The sequence below is a fragment of the Sinocyclocheilus grahami genome, unplaced genomic scaffold (assembly GCF_001515645.1).
Source record: "Sinocyclocheilus grahami isolate Dianchi unplaced genomic scaffold, SAMN03320097.WGS_v1.1 scaffold43.1, whole genome shotgun sequence".
NCBI lineage: Eukaryota > Metazoa > Chordata > Actinopteri > Cypriniformes > Cyprinidae > Sinocyclocheilus > Sinocyclocheilus grahami.
This window is the reverse complement of record NW_015505222.1, coordinates 1,542,176-1,554,765: the sequence shown is the minus strand read 5'-3', so window position 1 is coordinate 1,554,765 and position 12,590 is coordinate 1,542,176. Positions and strand designations below refer to the sequence as shown.

Below are 12,590 nucleotides of genomic sequence, written 5' to 3'. Positions count from 1 at the left end.
TACAGCTGCAAAACTGACAGCAGAGGAAAGCCCAATGCAAAGAGATCTTCAGCTGACCTTGAGACTGCATCTCTGCGTTTATCTCTGGGAGACTGCAGAACGGGGTGGAAACAAGATGTGACCACACATACTGCTGATTGCACTTAAAGTGCTGTCTATTTTCTTAATGCATGAGCTTAAAGTGAACAATTCATCCATGCATGTGTTTCATTTTTAAATTCTTATGGCAAATTTTTTATGGCAAATCTTATGGCAAATTTCTCCAATCATATTGTCCACTTAAACTCCGCCCCTTTCTTAAAATTGACTACAAACTTGAAATTCAGATCTGCCTGCATCAGAACCAAATCCCCACCCTACATTGTTTGCTTTTTATATAATCTATAATTGGATGTAGGGCTGCACGATTATGATTATGATTATTCCCATGAAATTGTAATTGCGATTATTAATTACGATTATCACAATTTAAATTGAATGATGTTTATACCATTGTTTGATGCAACTGCATGTCGTATTTTATATGAAAATAAACAAGCTGAAACCACTCTAACTGAAAAACTTTTAGTGCTTTATAGTATTAAGCCTCAAATGTCAACTATACGTAAAAATATGAATGGTATTATAGTGTTCACTTGGAGAGACTGAGAAGATTTCACGGTGGCAAAGAGATATCGAGGGACCAAATTGTTATTTATTAACATATACTAAAACTAAAATTAAAACAATGGAAAAACCCTTAAGATAACATGTAGAGAGAGAAAAAAACGCATCTTAAGCACACAGAGTAACTTAAGTGGACTTTGAACGATTAATTGCCGCTTTGAACGATTACATAATTGTGGCATCCATAATTGTAATCGCGATTAGAAATTCAATTAATTGTGCAGCCCTACTTGGATGTATGGAAGCTTGTTTCTGCCACAGAATGAAAAAAAGGTAACTGCAACTTACATTCTCACAATTCGGACTTTTTTCCTATTGTTTTTTTCTTAGAGACAGCATCTTGCAATTCTGATATAATTACGAGAAAAAAATTGAGATACTGTAATCAACATTGCAAGAAATAAGGTCAGAACTGTTAGATGAATAGTAGCAATTACCTTAAAATTTTTTATTCCATGGCAGAAACAAAAATTGTGAAATGTAAATTCAAAATTGTAAGAAGAAAAGTCAAAATAGTTTGATGTAAACTCTGAAAAAAGTCAGAAATTTGAGAAAAAATGTCTGAATTGTGATTTATATATATATATATATATATATATATATTCCATGGCCCTTCATATGGATACTTCAGTTTCATCGCAACTTTAAAAATATCCATATGCTGCTGGAAGATTAAAAAAACAGCTTAAACCAGCCTAAGCAGGTCTGGTTTGAACTAGCTTGTCAGCCCAGCTAAACCACATGCTTAGTCAGGCTAGACAAACATTTTACAGAGTGACGTGACAGGTTGCTTACATGCAAAAAGATAATTACAAAGCACTGACACATAATAGGTATCTACTTGACTTCAACAAGTGCTGTGAATTTCCAACTGATGCGTTGTAGATATCGGATTGTGTACTCAATGACATCCAACAACCTATTTGTTAACAAACTAATCATGTCACATTCACGTCACGTATGGCGATATCTCTGTAAAAGATCATAAAGCCATTGGCATTCATTTCACAGGACATGCATTATGTGCGTTGAACAGCCACAGTCGAATGTTTGACTTTCAGGTGCTGCAGACGTTGAAAGACACATGCTGGCGACTGCTTGTGCATGCAGAACAAGGGTGACAATAGACCACGCACCGATGCATGAAGACCTGTGTGCGTGCATGATTCTGTGAGCTGCTCCATGTCAACTGACATCATAAATGGGGGAAAAAACCCATAGAAAACAGCTAACATCTAAGACGTCAGAAAATCATAATGCATCTTAACTGGGAGAAATGAGAATAACAATCAGATTGTCACATAGAGTGAGACTACAAAGATGATATGATATTTGAACATGCAAAACGGGTTACTAGAGTGATGCTGGGGGTAAAAAAAACAGCCTAAACTGGCTGGCTTGTTTTAGAAGGAGTTTAGAAACTGATTTAGCCAGGCTGGAAGACCAGCTTAAACCAGATAAGACCAACAGGCTGGCTTAAGCTGTTTTTTTTTTTCAGCTTAAGTTTGTTTCTAAAATCATTTGTAGTGGTTTTAGTGTGTTGTGTATTTGCTTGGGTATCGATGCTCACTGGCCCAAGCATGACATTCTTGATTTCAGAGCATCTCTTCAGCCAAAAGATTTTCACACTAGCATGAACACCTAGACATAATATGAACATGTAAAATAGGTGGAGATTTCAAAAGCATGGAGCTCGACAAACAAATCTCAAACCATGGTGGGAGCAGATCAAGAAACTGAAATGCGCTGATGCGGTCAACACCAGTCTACTGGAAATTTTGCTTCCCAACAGTGACATTGCACCAAAGGAAAAACACCACAGATAGAAGTATTTGCATTCTACTCAAAAGGAAAACATCAAAGGGCACAACCACCTCGAAGCAAAGCAAACCCGAATTTAGCATGCAAAAACTGCAGTGAAACGTCTTGATATTTGGGCACTTAAATGGAGGCATGACGCCCCCTGCTGGATTTGCACTGATATCACAAGAATAATTCAGATCAAAAGTTAAAGCTGCAGTCCGTAACTTTTTTGTGTTCAAAATGTATATAATAAGTCAGTACACCATGAATCCATTTTCCAAACCATGTTTTTGGCTTTTCCTGACCAGGCTTTTCAGGAACATTTACTTGTACATCTCTCAATCATCAGTATATTGCATTGCATTATATGATTTGAAACTACAGAGATTTAATCATAAGACTAATCATCTAAATATCATATTACTAGACATTAATGGGTGATATAGAGGGGGGACTGATATTTATATGCATTTTATGCAAGTAGTCTGTTATACTGTGAATATCTCATTGATTTACATTAAATCAGAATTTCGCCATAGACATAAACAGAGAGAAGTAGCTCCGGCTACAATGTTCTTCCGCAAGACGCACGCAGTTCTGTTTAAGTTACGGTCTGCAGCTTTAACCTCTAAAAGACACGGAGCTTTACACTTTTCCTCTCAACACAATATATCATACATCATAATGATGTAGCGATGTTTGTGCTGTGAGCATACAGGTCTTTCAATAACAGCAAATCATAATCATTTTCAATTTCAATTTCATAAAAAAATAAAAAGTAATGTATTGTAGCATTTAGCCTCCTTAATTGCATGGAGCTCGACAAACAAATCTCAAACCATGGTGGGAGCAGATCAAGAAACTGAAATGCGCTGATGCGGTCAACACCAGTCTACTGGAAATTTTGCTTCCCAACAGTGACATTGCACCAAAGGAAAAACACCACAGATAGAAGTATTTGCATTCTACTCAAAAGGAAAACATCAAAGGGCACAACCACCTCGAAGCAAAGCAAACCCGAATTTAGCATGCAAAAACTGCAGTGAAACGTCTTGATATTTGGGCACTTAAATGGAGGCATGACGCCCCCTGCTGGATTTGCACTGATATCACAAGAATAATTCAGATCAAAAGTTAAAGCTGCAGTCCGTAACTTTTTTGTGTTCAAAATGTATATAATAAGTCAGTACACCATGAATCCATTTTCCAAACCATGTTTTTGGCTTTTCCTGAATCACTACGGTACACCTATAATAAGTGTTTATATTCGGACTATTTAGACTGGTTCGGGTAGGTACCGCTGCGGAGGAGCCCAGTACCTGCGTGATTCGCCATAGACATAAACAGAGAGAAGTAGCTCCGGCTACAATGTTCTTCCGCAAGACGCACGCAGTTCTGTTTAAGTTACGGTCTGCAGCTTTAACCTCTAAAAGACACGGAGCTTTACACTTTTCCTCTCAACACAATATATCATACATCATAATGATGTAGCGATGTTTGTGCTGTGAGCATACAGGTCTTTCAATAACAGCAAATCATAATCATTTTCAATTTCAATTTCATAAAAAAATAAAAAGTAATGTATTGTAGCATTTAGCCTCCTTAATTTAGTCCAAGGTTTCTGCAGCTGTTATGAAGGCAAATGTAATACTTTAATGAAAAAATTGAAAGGGAACACAATGTCAATGTTTTTCGAAGTATAAAAATAAAAATGTCAGCAGATCTTCATTCCTTTTTTTTAATTAATTTTGAAAAAAAAAAAAATCTTAATTTTACTTTAAGCATAAACTTCAAAAATCTATTCTGAGCAGTTTCTCAGAAAACAACTTTTTGGGTCATTTTGTATCTCAAGTAAATGTATCGTTTGTAAATCTATTCATAATGTTTTTTTAAAGTGCATTTAATGCCATGCACGACTTTGAATTAAATCTCTTCTGCTCAGATTTTAGACCTTTTTAAGGCCTTCATTTGTGGAAGGGTGAATCAAGACTTAAGGCAGAAACACGGTAGTCATCATATTAGCAATATTACAAAAATACAATGGTTTAGATTCAGTCTGACACAACAAATTTCCATTGAGCACAATAGTTCTCTCTGGCTGCCACGGTTGCAATCCAAGTAGAAAATATTATAATTTTTAAATGAGCATTTCAGCTAGACAACATTTACTACTTTTTATGCTCAATTCTTTAGCAAGTTTTATGTGTAATCTTTGAAGGATTCACTGTGGTTTTGAGTATTGTGTCAAAAGCATGGAGTACAAAGTTAGTGGCTGTAATTATAATTTTTGCCTTTTTTTTAACAACAGAAGCATTAGGGGCCTGTTCAACTGCAAGAATATTAATTTAAATATAAATAACATTCACCGATACTCAAGAGTTTAAAAGAGCCACAAGCCACAAACCAATTGGCGCACCATTACTGCATCAAAAATGATAACACCACATACATAATTACTATTCTGATTTTCAAGACTCTTTACTGAATTTCTAAATTTGTGTAATATTCATCTCAACAGATGACAGACAGTAAAAAACATAAGGAAAAAATAACAATGAGTGCTTGTTGAAGCCCTGAATGAGTAAATATGAAGCATGGCATCTAAAACAGCACTTTAGATTAAGAGACAGGTTTCCGTTGCTGTGATAAAGAAAATATGATTTAAAAAATAAAAATAAAAAAAACTCTCCAGATCGGCATGCCTCTGTAACCACTTAAAGCAACTTTACAGCAACGTATAAAAAGAAACAAGAATAACACACACTTATTGTCTTATGTTACGTTTGTGCAAGTGACAAAAGCAATGGAATAATCTAGCAGGTGGAAAACAGGTTTTCGTTAATGGAAAAAAACAACAATATTGACCAATGCAATATTGACATTTTCAAAACCTTAATAAGTTCACTTGTAGGCTTCAAACTGTTCTATGATAATACAGTACTGCGTTTAACAAATGCTGTCAGAACCGATAATCAACTCTTTGATTACGCTCAAAACACAATCGGTGTAGATTCTGCAGACTGTCAGCGCTCAAGGAATGAAAATATGCAATTAAAGATGTCAACACTTATACAAGCGCTTCCAGCTAACTGCTTAAGCGGAATAGATTTTTAAAATGACACATTTATAGAGCTGCAGATGAGATCTTAAATCATACCAGCAATCATAAGTGTGTGTATGGCAAATAAATAAACAACATCCAGGCACGCAGTATGTTTGTTCAAAGAAAAAGAAAAAAGTGCCTTTTTCATGGTGAGTTCAGGGAAAAAGTGTGGCATAAAGCTTGTGTGCATCTTTTGACACAAGACGTAGTCCGAGAATGCCTTTTCCAGGTTTCTCGGTTTTAGAGAAAATCGTACCCCAAAAAAAATAAAAAATAAACAAAGGGGCCACAGTTCTTTGCCCTTAAGAACCGTTCTCGCTTTTTGCTTGTTTGGAAGCCGGCTCTTCGTTATCTTGACCGTTAGACTCCAGAGGTCTCTTCTTTGGACTGGCTTGTTCTGTTGAAGGAGAAAATACATTTCTGATTTCATATGACTAAAGCCAAAAACTCAACGCAAACTTTATTTACTCAGGCATTTTGAATACACTACATGTCTGTGGGTGACGAAACTAATGAAAAGCCTGACTAACCTCCAGTCTCAGCCTCAGACTCAACAAAATATCAGAAATCTTCAATTAGAAATGCATGTACAAAGGCAGTTTTGTGTCACGGACATAGTAAGAACAAGAAAGTACATTTGCTTTGCTGCAATTACAATTTTAAAATAATAAAAACAAATAGAAAAGGCTATGCAACAAATTCGTAGCTCATTATATTCTGTTTGGTTTTGATTGGTGGTAGTTTTGTATTGAGGAGAACTACGAGCACAACGTCTGACTATGTCTTATATACAAGTATATTATTTAATTATACTTCTAAATGTTTTAAATGACAAGTATTACCAGGCATAAGAAGTTCAATAAATAAATAAATAAATATTTAAAACAAAATCATACCTATTATATTATTGTTTTACATTTATATTATTAAAATTACATTAAAAATGACTTTTTAAAGTTGTAAATAAAAGATTATTGGAGTACGTTTTATAAGAAAATACTACTTTGGTCTTTCAACTTCAACATTTCATATTTAATTCAACATGATACTTCCTGTTTTTTTGTTTTTAACTATATGTGAGATTTATAAGTACCAATTCTCACTAGTTAGCATAGTACTAGCATATTGGCTGTTTATTAGTACTTATAAAGAACATATTAATGCCTTATTCTGCATGACCATATTTTAGATCTCTTAATCTTAAAGTAACTACTAATAAGCAGCAAACTAGGATTTTGAGGCAAAAGTTGTAGTTAATAGTGAGAATTGGTCCCCAAACTAAAGCGAGACAAAATTTACTAGCAATTTCAGAGTGAAAACTGTTTCTACGCCATTTCTTTCAGTGTATGTGACATCAATCGAGGAGAAATGTCCCTTTTACCTTCATCGCTATCAAACTTGGTCTTCTTTCCCTTGAACTGGGTCTGTTCTCTTCCTCCTCGGTCTCTGCGTCCTCCCCTGCCTCTTCCACGACCCCTGTGACCTCCTGCAGTCACAGGATGCGGCGTAGCATCAGAGCAATGTTCAGAGTTCAGACACCTGCATGTGTGTTTATTGTGTCCTCTGAATTACCTCTGCATCCTTTATGTTTGTTCATGGACTCCTGCTGATCCTCGATGATTTTCTTTAGAGTCTCCATTTCTACGTCTCCCTCAAGTACCTCCCACTGAACAACCTGCTCTTTAACCTTAGGATCTTCTCCTCCTTTAGCCTCTCGGACCTTCTGCAGGGCCTCCTGGGCGTTTGAGTGGAACAGGATGGTGCCCTGAGGAAGATATCAATGACAGAAATTAATGGAGGAAGACATCTTTAAAGGTATAACTCATATTGCTAATAAAGACTGTTTTTTTTGTTTTTTAAGAAAGACAGACAATAGACACATTCATAATGGTTAAATGTTGTTCTTCTGAACTTTCTATTCATCAAAGAATCCTGAAAAATGCATCACAGTTTCCATAAATATATATATACTGTTTTTGTGTGCAACAAATGCAACTTTGGTGAGGTTTTTCAAAAACAAAAAAATATATACTTTCATCTTTAAAACCATGTTTTAAAAAAAATGTGAGTAGTATTGGGACAGTTGAACTTAAGGCAGACTTAAAGATTAAAAGCTGTTATTTAGTTGCAGATCCCTTGCATGCAATCAGAGCAGTGAGTCTGCGACCCACAGACATCAACACACTCTTGGTTTCATCCGTTGAAATGCGTTTCCCAGCCTTTAATGCAGTCAGTGTTGCTTGTTTTGGGGAGTTTCTGCCTTTAGTCTCCTCTTCAGCTGGTGAAATTCATGTTCAATCAGATTTAAATCTGGAGTTTGATTTGGGCAATCTAAGACTTTCCATTTATTTTCCCTGATAAATTCCTTGACTGAACTGGGAGGGTGTTTTGGGTCACTGTCCTGATGCACTATGAAGTGCTTTCTGATGAGTCTGGTGGCATTTTCTTGAATATTGGTACCCAAGATGGTTTTGTACCCTTCCAAATTCATTCTGCTACTGTCATCATACATTAAGTCATCATTAAAGCTGAGAGGGCCTGTTCCAGACAGCCATGCATGCCCATTGCCCATGCCATGACACAGCCTCCTCCATGCTTTACAGATGAGGCTTTATGCTTAGGATTATTTGCAGTTCCCTTTTTTCTCCACACTTTTGCTTTCACATCACTTAGATAAAGGTTCATCTTTGTCTCATCGGTCCATAAACTCAGTTCCAAAACTCTACTGGCTTTTGCAACCTCTAACCTTGCCTTTCTATTTTTGGTGCTGGTCAGAGGTTTGCATCTTGCTGTAGCTTCTGTAACTCTATGTCAAAGTCTCCTGCAGACAGTAGATTGTCAGAGCATCACCCCAGCTTTCTGGAGGTTGTTGGTGATTTTACAGACAGATTTTATAGTCTGTCATCAACTGCTGTTGTTTTTCTCAGCCGATCAGGTCATTGTTGGTTGCTGATGTCGCCGATTTGCCCATGTTTTTGCTATAGCTCTAATTGACTTTTTGAATTGAATTTTAAAAACTGATGTTAAATAATTAACAAAAATGTTAAAAAATAATCGTAAAAATGTTGTCTAGACTTGAATGCGACAGAAGTATTTGTGAAGCATGTTGATTTCTCACCTCTTTAGCTCCTCTGGTGAAATCAATCCATTTGATCCGAGCATGATCTGAGAAGACGGCGTGGAAATCCTCTCTCGAGGTCTGACCCAATTCACCGGAGAACTTCAGCAGGCAGCCTCTCTGATCATTCAGGGATTTCTGGGTAAACAGAAGAGCCATATATTATTAACCCAGTCACATCTGAGAACTTGTTTTATTTGCATTTCCGCATGAAAACCCACCAGCTCTTCATCTTCAGCTTGCTTCTGCTTGTCCTCCTTTTCACTGAAATGCACATTTACCAATTATAACTTTCAACTCATCTCACTTTTTTGTATAAAACAGGTGTTGTGCATTACCTTTTTGCTTTAGCTTTTGCTTCCACACGATTCTGCTTCCTCTCGGCCACCTTTTTAGAAAAATAGTCATCTCTACAGACAGAGATCAAAAAGGTTAACAACTCTCACACCAGTATATTCAAAGCCATTCAGGTTCTAGGAAAACAAGATGCAATGCTCAGAGACAAGTGAGGAACTGAACTGCAGAAGCACCTACTTCATCATGACGATCATCTCGTTCCCTTTGTACTCTTTGACATCAGTGCGCTCCACTAAAGCCTTGGCGGCTTCTTCAGACTCTAAAACCGCAAAGATCGATCCCTGCAGACAATAACAGCAACGGAAACAGAAAAACTGAGGTAGATACAACATTTCTTGATTTACTCACAGTAAAATAGTTTTACAATGCGAAGTACAGTTTAAGTATTGTAGTCTTGTCTGTCCCATTGTTAACAAAAAAAAATTAACATTTGTTTTGACTGAAATAAAACTGAAAAAATACAATATAAGTATTATGTGTAATGCCAACTTAAAATGTTGCCTTGGCAACTAACTAAAATAAAATGAGTTTGACGTACACTGAAAAAACTGGACGCACAAGCAATTTTTACTCAAAAACGGTGTAATTAATTGTGAAACTTACTAGCAAAGCAACAGCAACACGTTAAACAATGTGAAATTTTGAAGACTGAAATTCAAGCGTTTTCTTGTAAAATGTATTCTAAATACGTTTTATTGACAATTTTTTTACAGTGTACTAAAATGACTAAAACTAAAAAATAAAGCTAAATAGAAATCTTTAAAAATAAATAAAAATTAAAATCAAAAATTAAAATAATTAATTAAAACCGTGGTGGCCAACCCGTCGATCGCGAAAAAAAAAAACGGTAAAATAAGTACAAAAATGCATTACATTTCTGGGGTTATATTAATGCATCACTGAAGGGAACTGTCTTGAGAAAAGTTTAGATGGCAATGGCATTTTCTTCTCCGTATAAAGCGCAACTCTGCTTTGTTTACAGCGGTACACAAGGAAACGCTATATTGCAGTCGGTTCATAAGCAGTGTTGCCAAGTCAGCGGTTTTCCCTCGGAATTGGGCTACTTTAACACTGTTGCCGTGGGTTGTTGTTCATGTCCGCGGGTTAAAGCGACCCCAATAATGTGATATTTAGTCCCTGGAATGCGAATTTTACTGGAAGATCCCCGCCGAAAAACGTGTATTTTACCCCCAGAATGCGATTTTTACAGGGGAACCCCCCTCGAAACGAGATTGGACTAGTTTTATTGCGAAAACCTGGCAACCCTGTTCATAAGCGCCACCGGTCTCATTCAGACCTGCTGTTTTTGTTTCGTGCAGATGTTTTATGTAGCAAATAAATATGCAGTGGTTGCCTCTAATTTCAAATGGCTAGATATTTTTGTTTAAAGCCAGTTTGTTTGTTATAAAGCAAATAGCCAATAAATAAATTAGCTTAAAAATCAGTATCAGTATCAGAATCCAATTTGCTAGTTAAAAAAGAAAGAAAGAAAATCTGAATCAGCTATGATCGGCGCATCACTAATTAAAATACTAAGTAAAAGGCCTCAAATTTGAAACACAATCTGGGATGTCTTTTTCTATCAATTCTTCAATAGGTAGATCTTGTCTTTCATAAAGGCCGAGGTCAGGGATCTTGGGCCTACAAAGGTTGGTGACCACTGCATTAAAACGTAAAAAATATGAATAAAGAGTATATAAACCATAACACTGGTCTGACCTCTGAAGTCATAAAAAAAATTATTCCCGAGATACTTGTCCAAATGGTTTCTTACTTTGAAATTCTTCTGGGCTCCTTTCCTCAAGTAGATGTTCTCAACTGTGCCTTTATCTGCAAACCACTCTTTAATTTCATCCAGCGTGGTTTCAAGAGGAAAACCTTTCTGTTGAATTTAAACATTAATATCCGTCAACCAACAGAAACACGTGGCTTGACAAAAGAGAAAAACAATAGTATCCAGTAATACAAACAGGACTTGTTAAAACCCTATTATACACTGTTTGTTTTAGAGCAAAGGTAACGCAGAGGCAGAAAGAGGAACTTGATGTCATTGTTCCCATTCGCTCACCATGTAGATGGTTTTGTGTTTGAGCGCGTCCCTGTACTCCTCATTGTTCTCTGGAAGAGGTTTGTTCGGATTTCGTCTTATTTTGGTTTTGTCCTCGCTGATCTCCAGCAGACCCGTTTTAGATTTTTGCAGCGACTCAACAATAACAGCTGGGTCTGATGTGAGACACTTTAGTCTGAGGACGAACACAAAATGAGACACAAACACAACAGCAGCAAAAACTCAGAGTCGTTAGATTTACAAGCTACATAGACTGACTCGGAGTGTTATTTAAAACAAAAAAAAAAGGAATATTTCTTAGTAGTAGCTCTCTTTTCATGCAACAACAGTTCATGGTGACCACAGCAAAAAAAAAGCATTATTCAGGGTTTCTGCAGGTTTTGTGAAAGCTAATTTAATACTTTTAGAGACCAGGGTAAAGAACATTTAAGAAATAAACTGAAGGGTACACACTATTTTTGTGTGTTCTCTAAACGCACACAATTAATTGTATTAGCAACGCTTCAAAGTTTGAAAATACTTCCAATGGAAATGTCCAACAGATCTTCATTGCTTTTTACTCGCGGTTTCCACTTTTTCACACAATACCAAAAAAAGTGTTGTTCTTCCTCAGTATTTTGTTTTCCAGTACAAATATCTTAAGATACATTTACTTGAGAAGCAAAACGACAAAAGTGACCAAATGAAGTGAGTTTATAATTTATAGTTTATAACAACAAATATCTGACAATGGGCTCAGAAAAACCAAATTAACTCGGAGCAAACAAGTTTTTGTACCTATTGACATTTCTTTCTTTAGTTCTTGTTTGAAGCACTTAACTTCTTAAAGGGGTCATATGATTATTTTGTGTATTTGGTATAACAGAATATGTTGACATGCTTTAATGTTCAAAAAACACATTATTTTTCAAATACTGTACATTATTGTAGGTCCTCTATGCCCCGCCTCTCTCAAACACGTGGTTTTCTACAAAGCCCCCTCCTTTGACAAGCGCAGTCTGCTCTGATTGGCCAGCTGAGCCAGTGCATTGTGATTGGCCGAACACCACAAGCACTCGTCGGAAATGTAACGCCCCTTACCATAATCACGAGCTTCAGCTTTCAAAGTAAATATCAAGACAGTTAATAATGTCATTAGTTTTACCATCAGTTCAAGCCCGAAAGATCAACAGAGTCGCGTGACAGACACAGTGATGATGCAGTACACAAGCCGCGGTTAAGACCGCTGACGTGCTATGATTTCTGACAGACAGTTCACTCTCCTGTGATGTGACCCTGTTCCCCTCACACACAAACACACACACACACACACACACACGACATGTTACTCTGCACTGCGCAAAACTCCACATTTGAACAGTCAATAGCAAATACCAGATTGTCATAGCAAAGTCAGAATTACCTCCTCTCCTAGGTTCACGAAACGGTCGTCCATAAAATGCATTGCTGTTCTGTTGTAAGTAATCTTAAAGATT

The 12,590-nt window shown here is 36.5% G+C and overlaps 1 protein-coding gene across 4 annotated transcripts in view; it reads right to left on the bottom strand.

Moving 5' to 3' along the window:
• Window positions 1–4,712: 4,712 nt before the first annotated feature.
• Window positions 4,713–12,590, bottom strand: part of ssb (small RNA binding exonuclease protection factor La) — a 12,641-nt gene continuing 4,763 nt past the window's right edge. For all 4 annotated transcript variants that reach the window (XM_016268101.1, XM_016268100.1, XM_016268103.1 and 1 more), the window contains exons 4-12: window positions 11,116–11,290; window positions 10,822–10,929; window positions 9,225–9,328; window positions 9,029–9,100; window positions 8,912–8,954; window positions 8,691–8,828; window positions 7,145–7,337; window positions 6,954–7,058; window positions 4,713–5,969 (exon numbers count right to left, since the gene is read on the bottom strand). In XM_016268101.1, coding sequence (XP_016123587.1) covers window positions 5,875–5,969; window positions 6,954–7,058; window positions 7,145–7,337; window positions 8,691–8,828; window positions 8,912–8,954; window positions 9,029–9,100; window positions 9,225–9,328; window positions 10,822–10,929; window positions 11,116–11,290 — 1,033 coding nt within the window. In that variant the 3' untranslated portion in view covers window positions 4,713–5,874. The remainder of the gene's footprint in view (window positions 5,970–6,953; window positions 7,059–7,144; window positions 7,338–8,690; window positions 8,829–8,911; window positions 8,955–9,028; window positions 9,101–9,224; window positions 9,329–10,821; window positions 10,930–11,115; window positions 11,291–12,590) is intronic.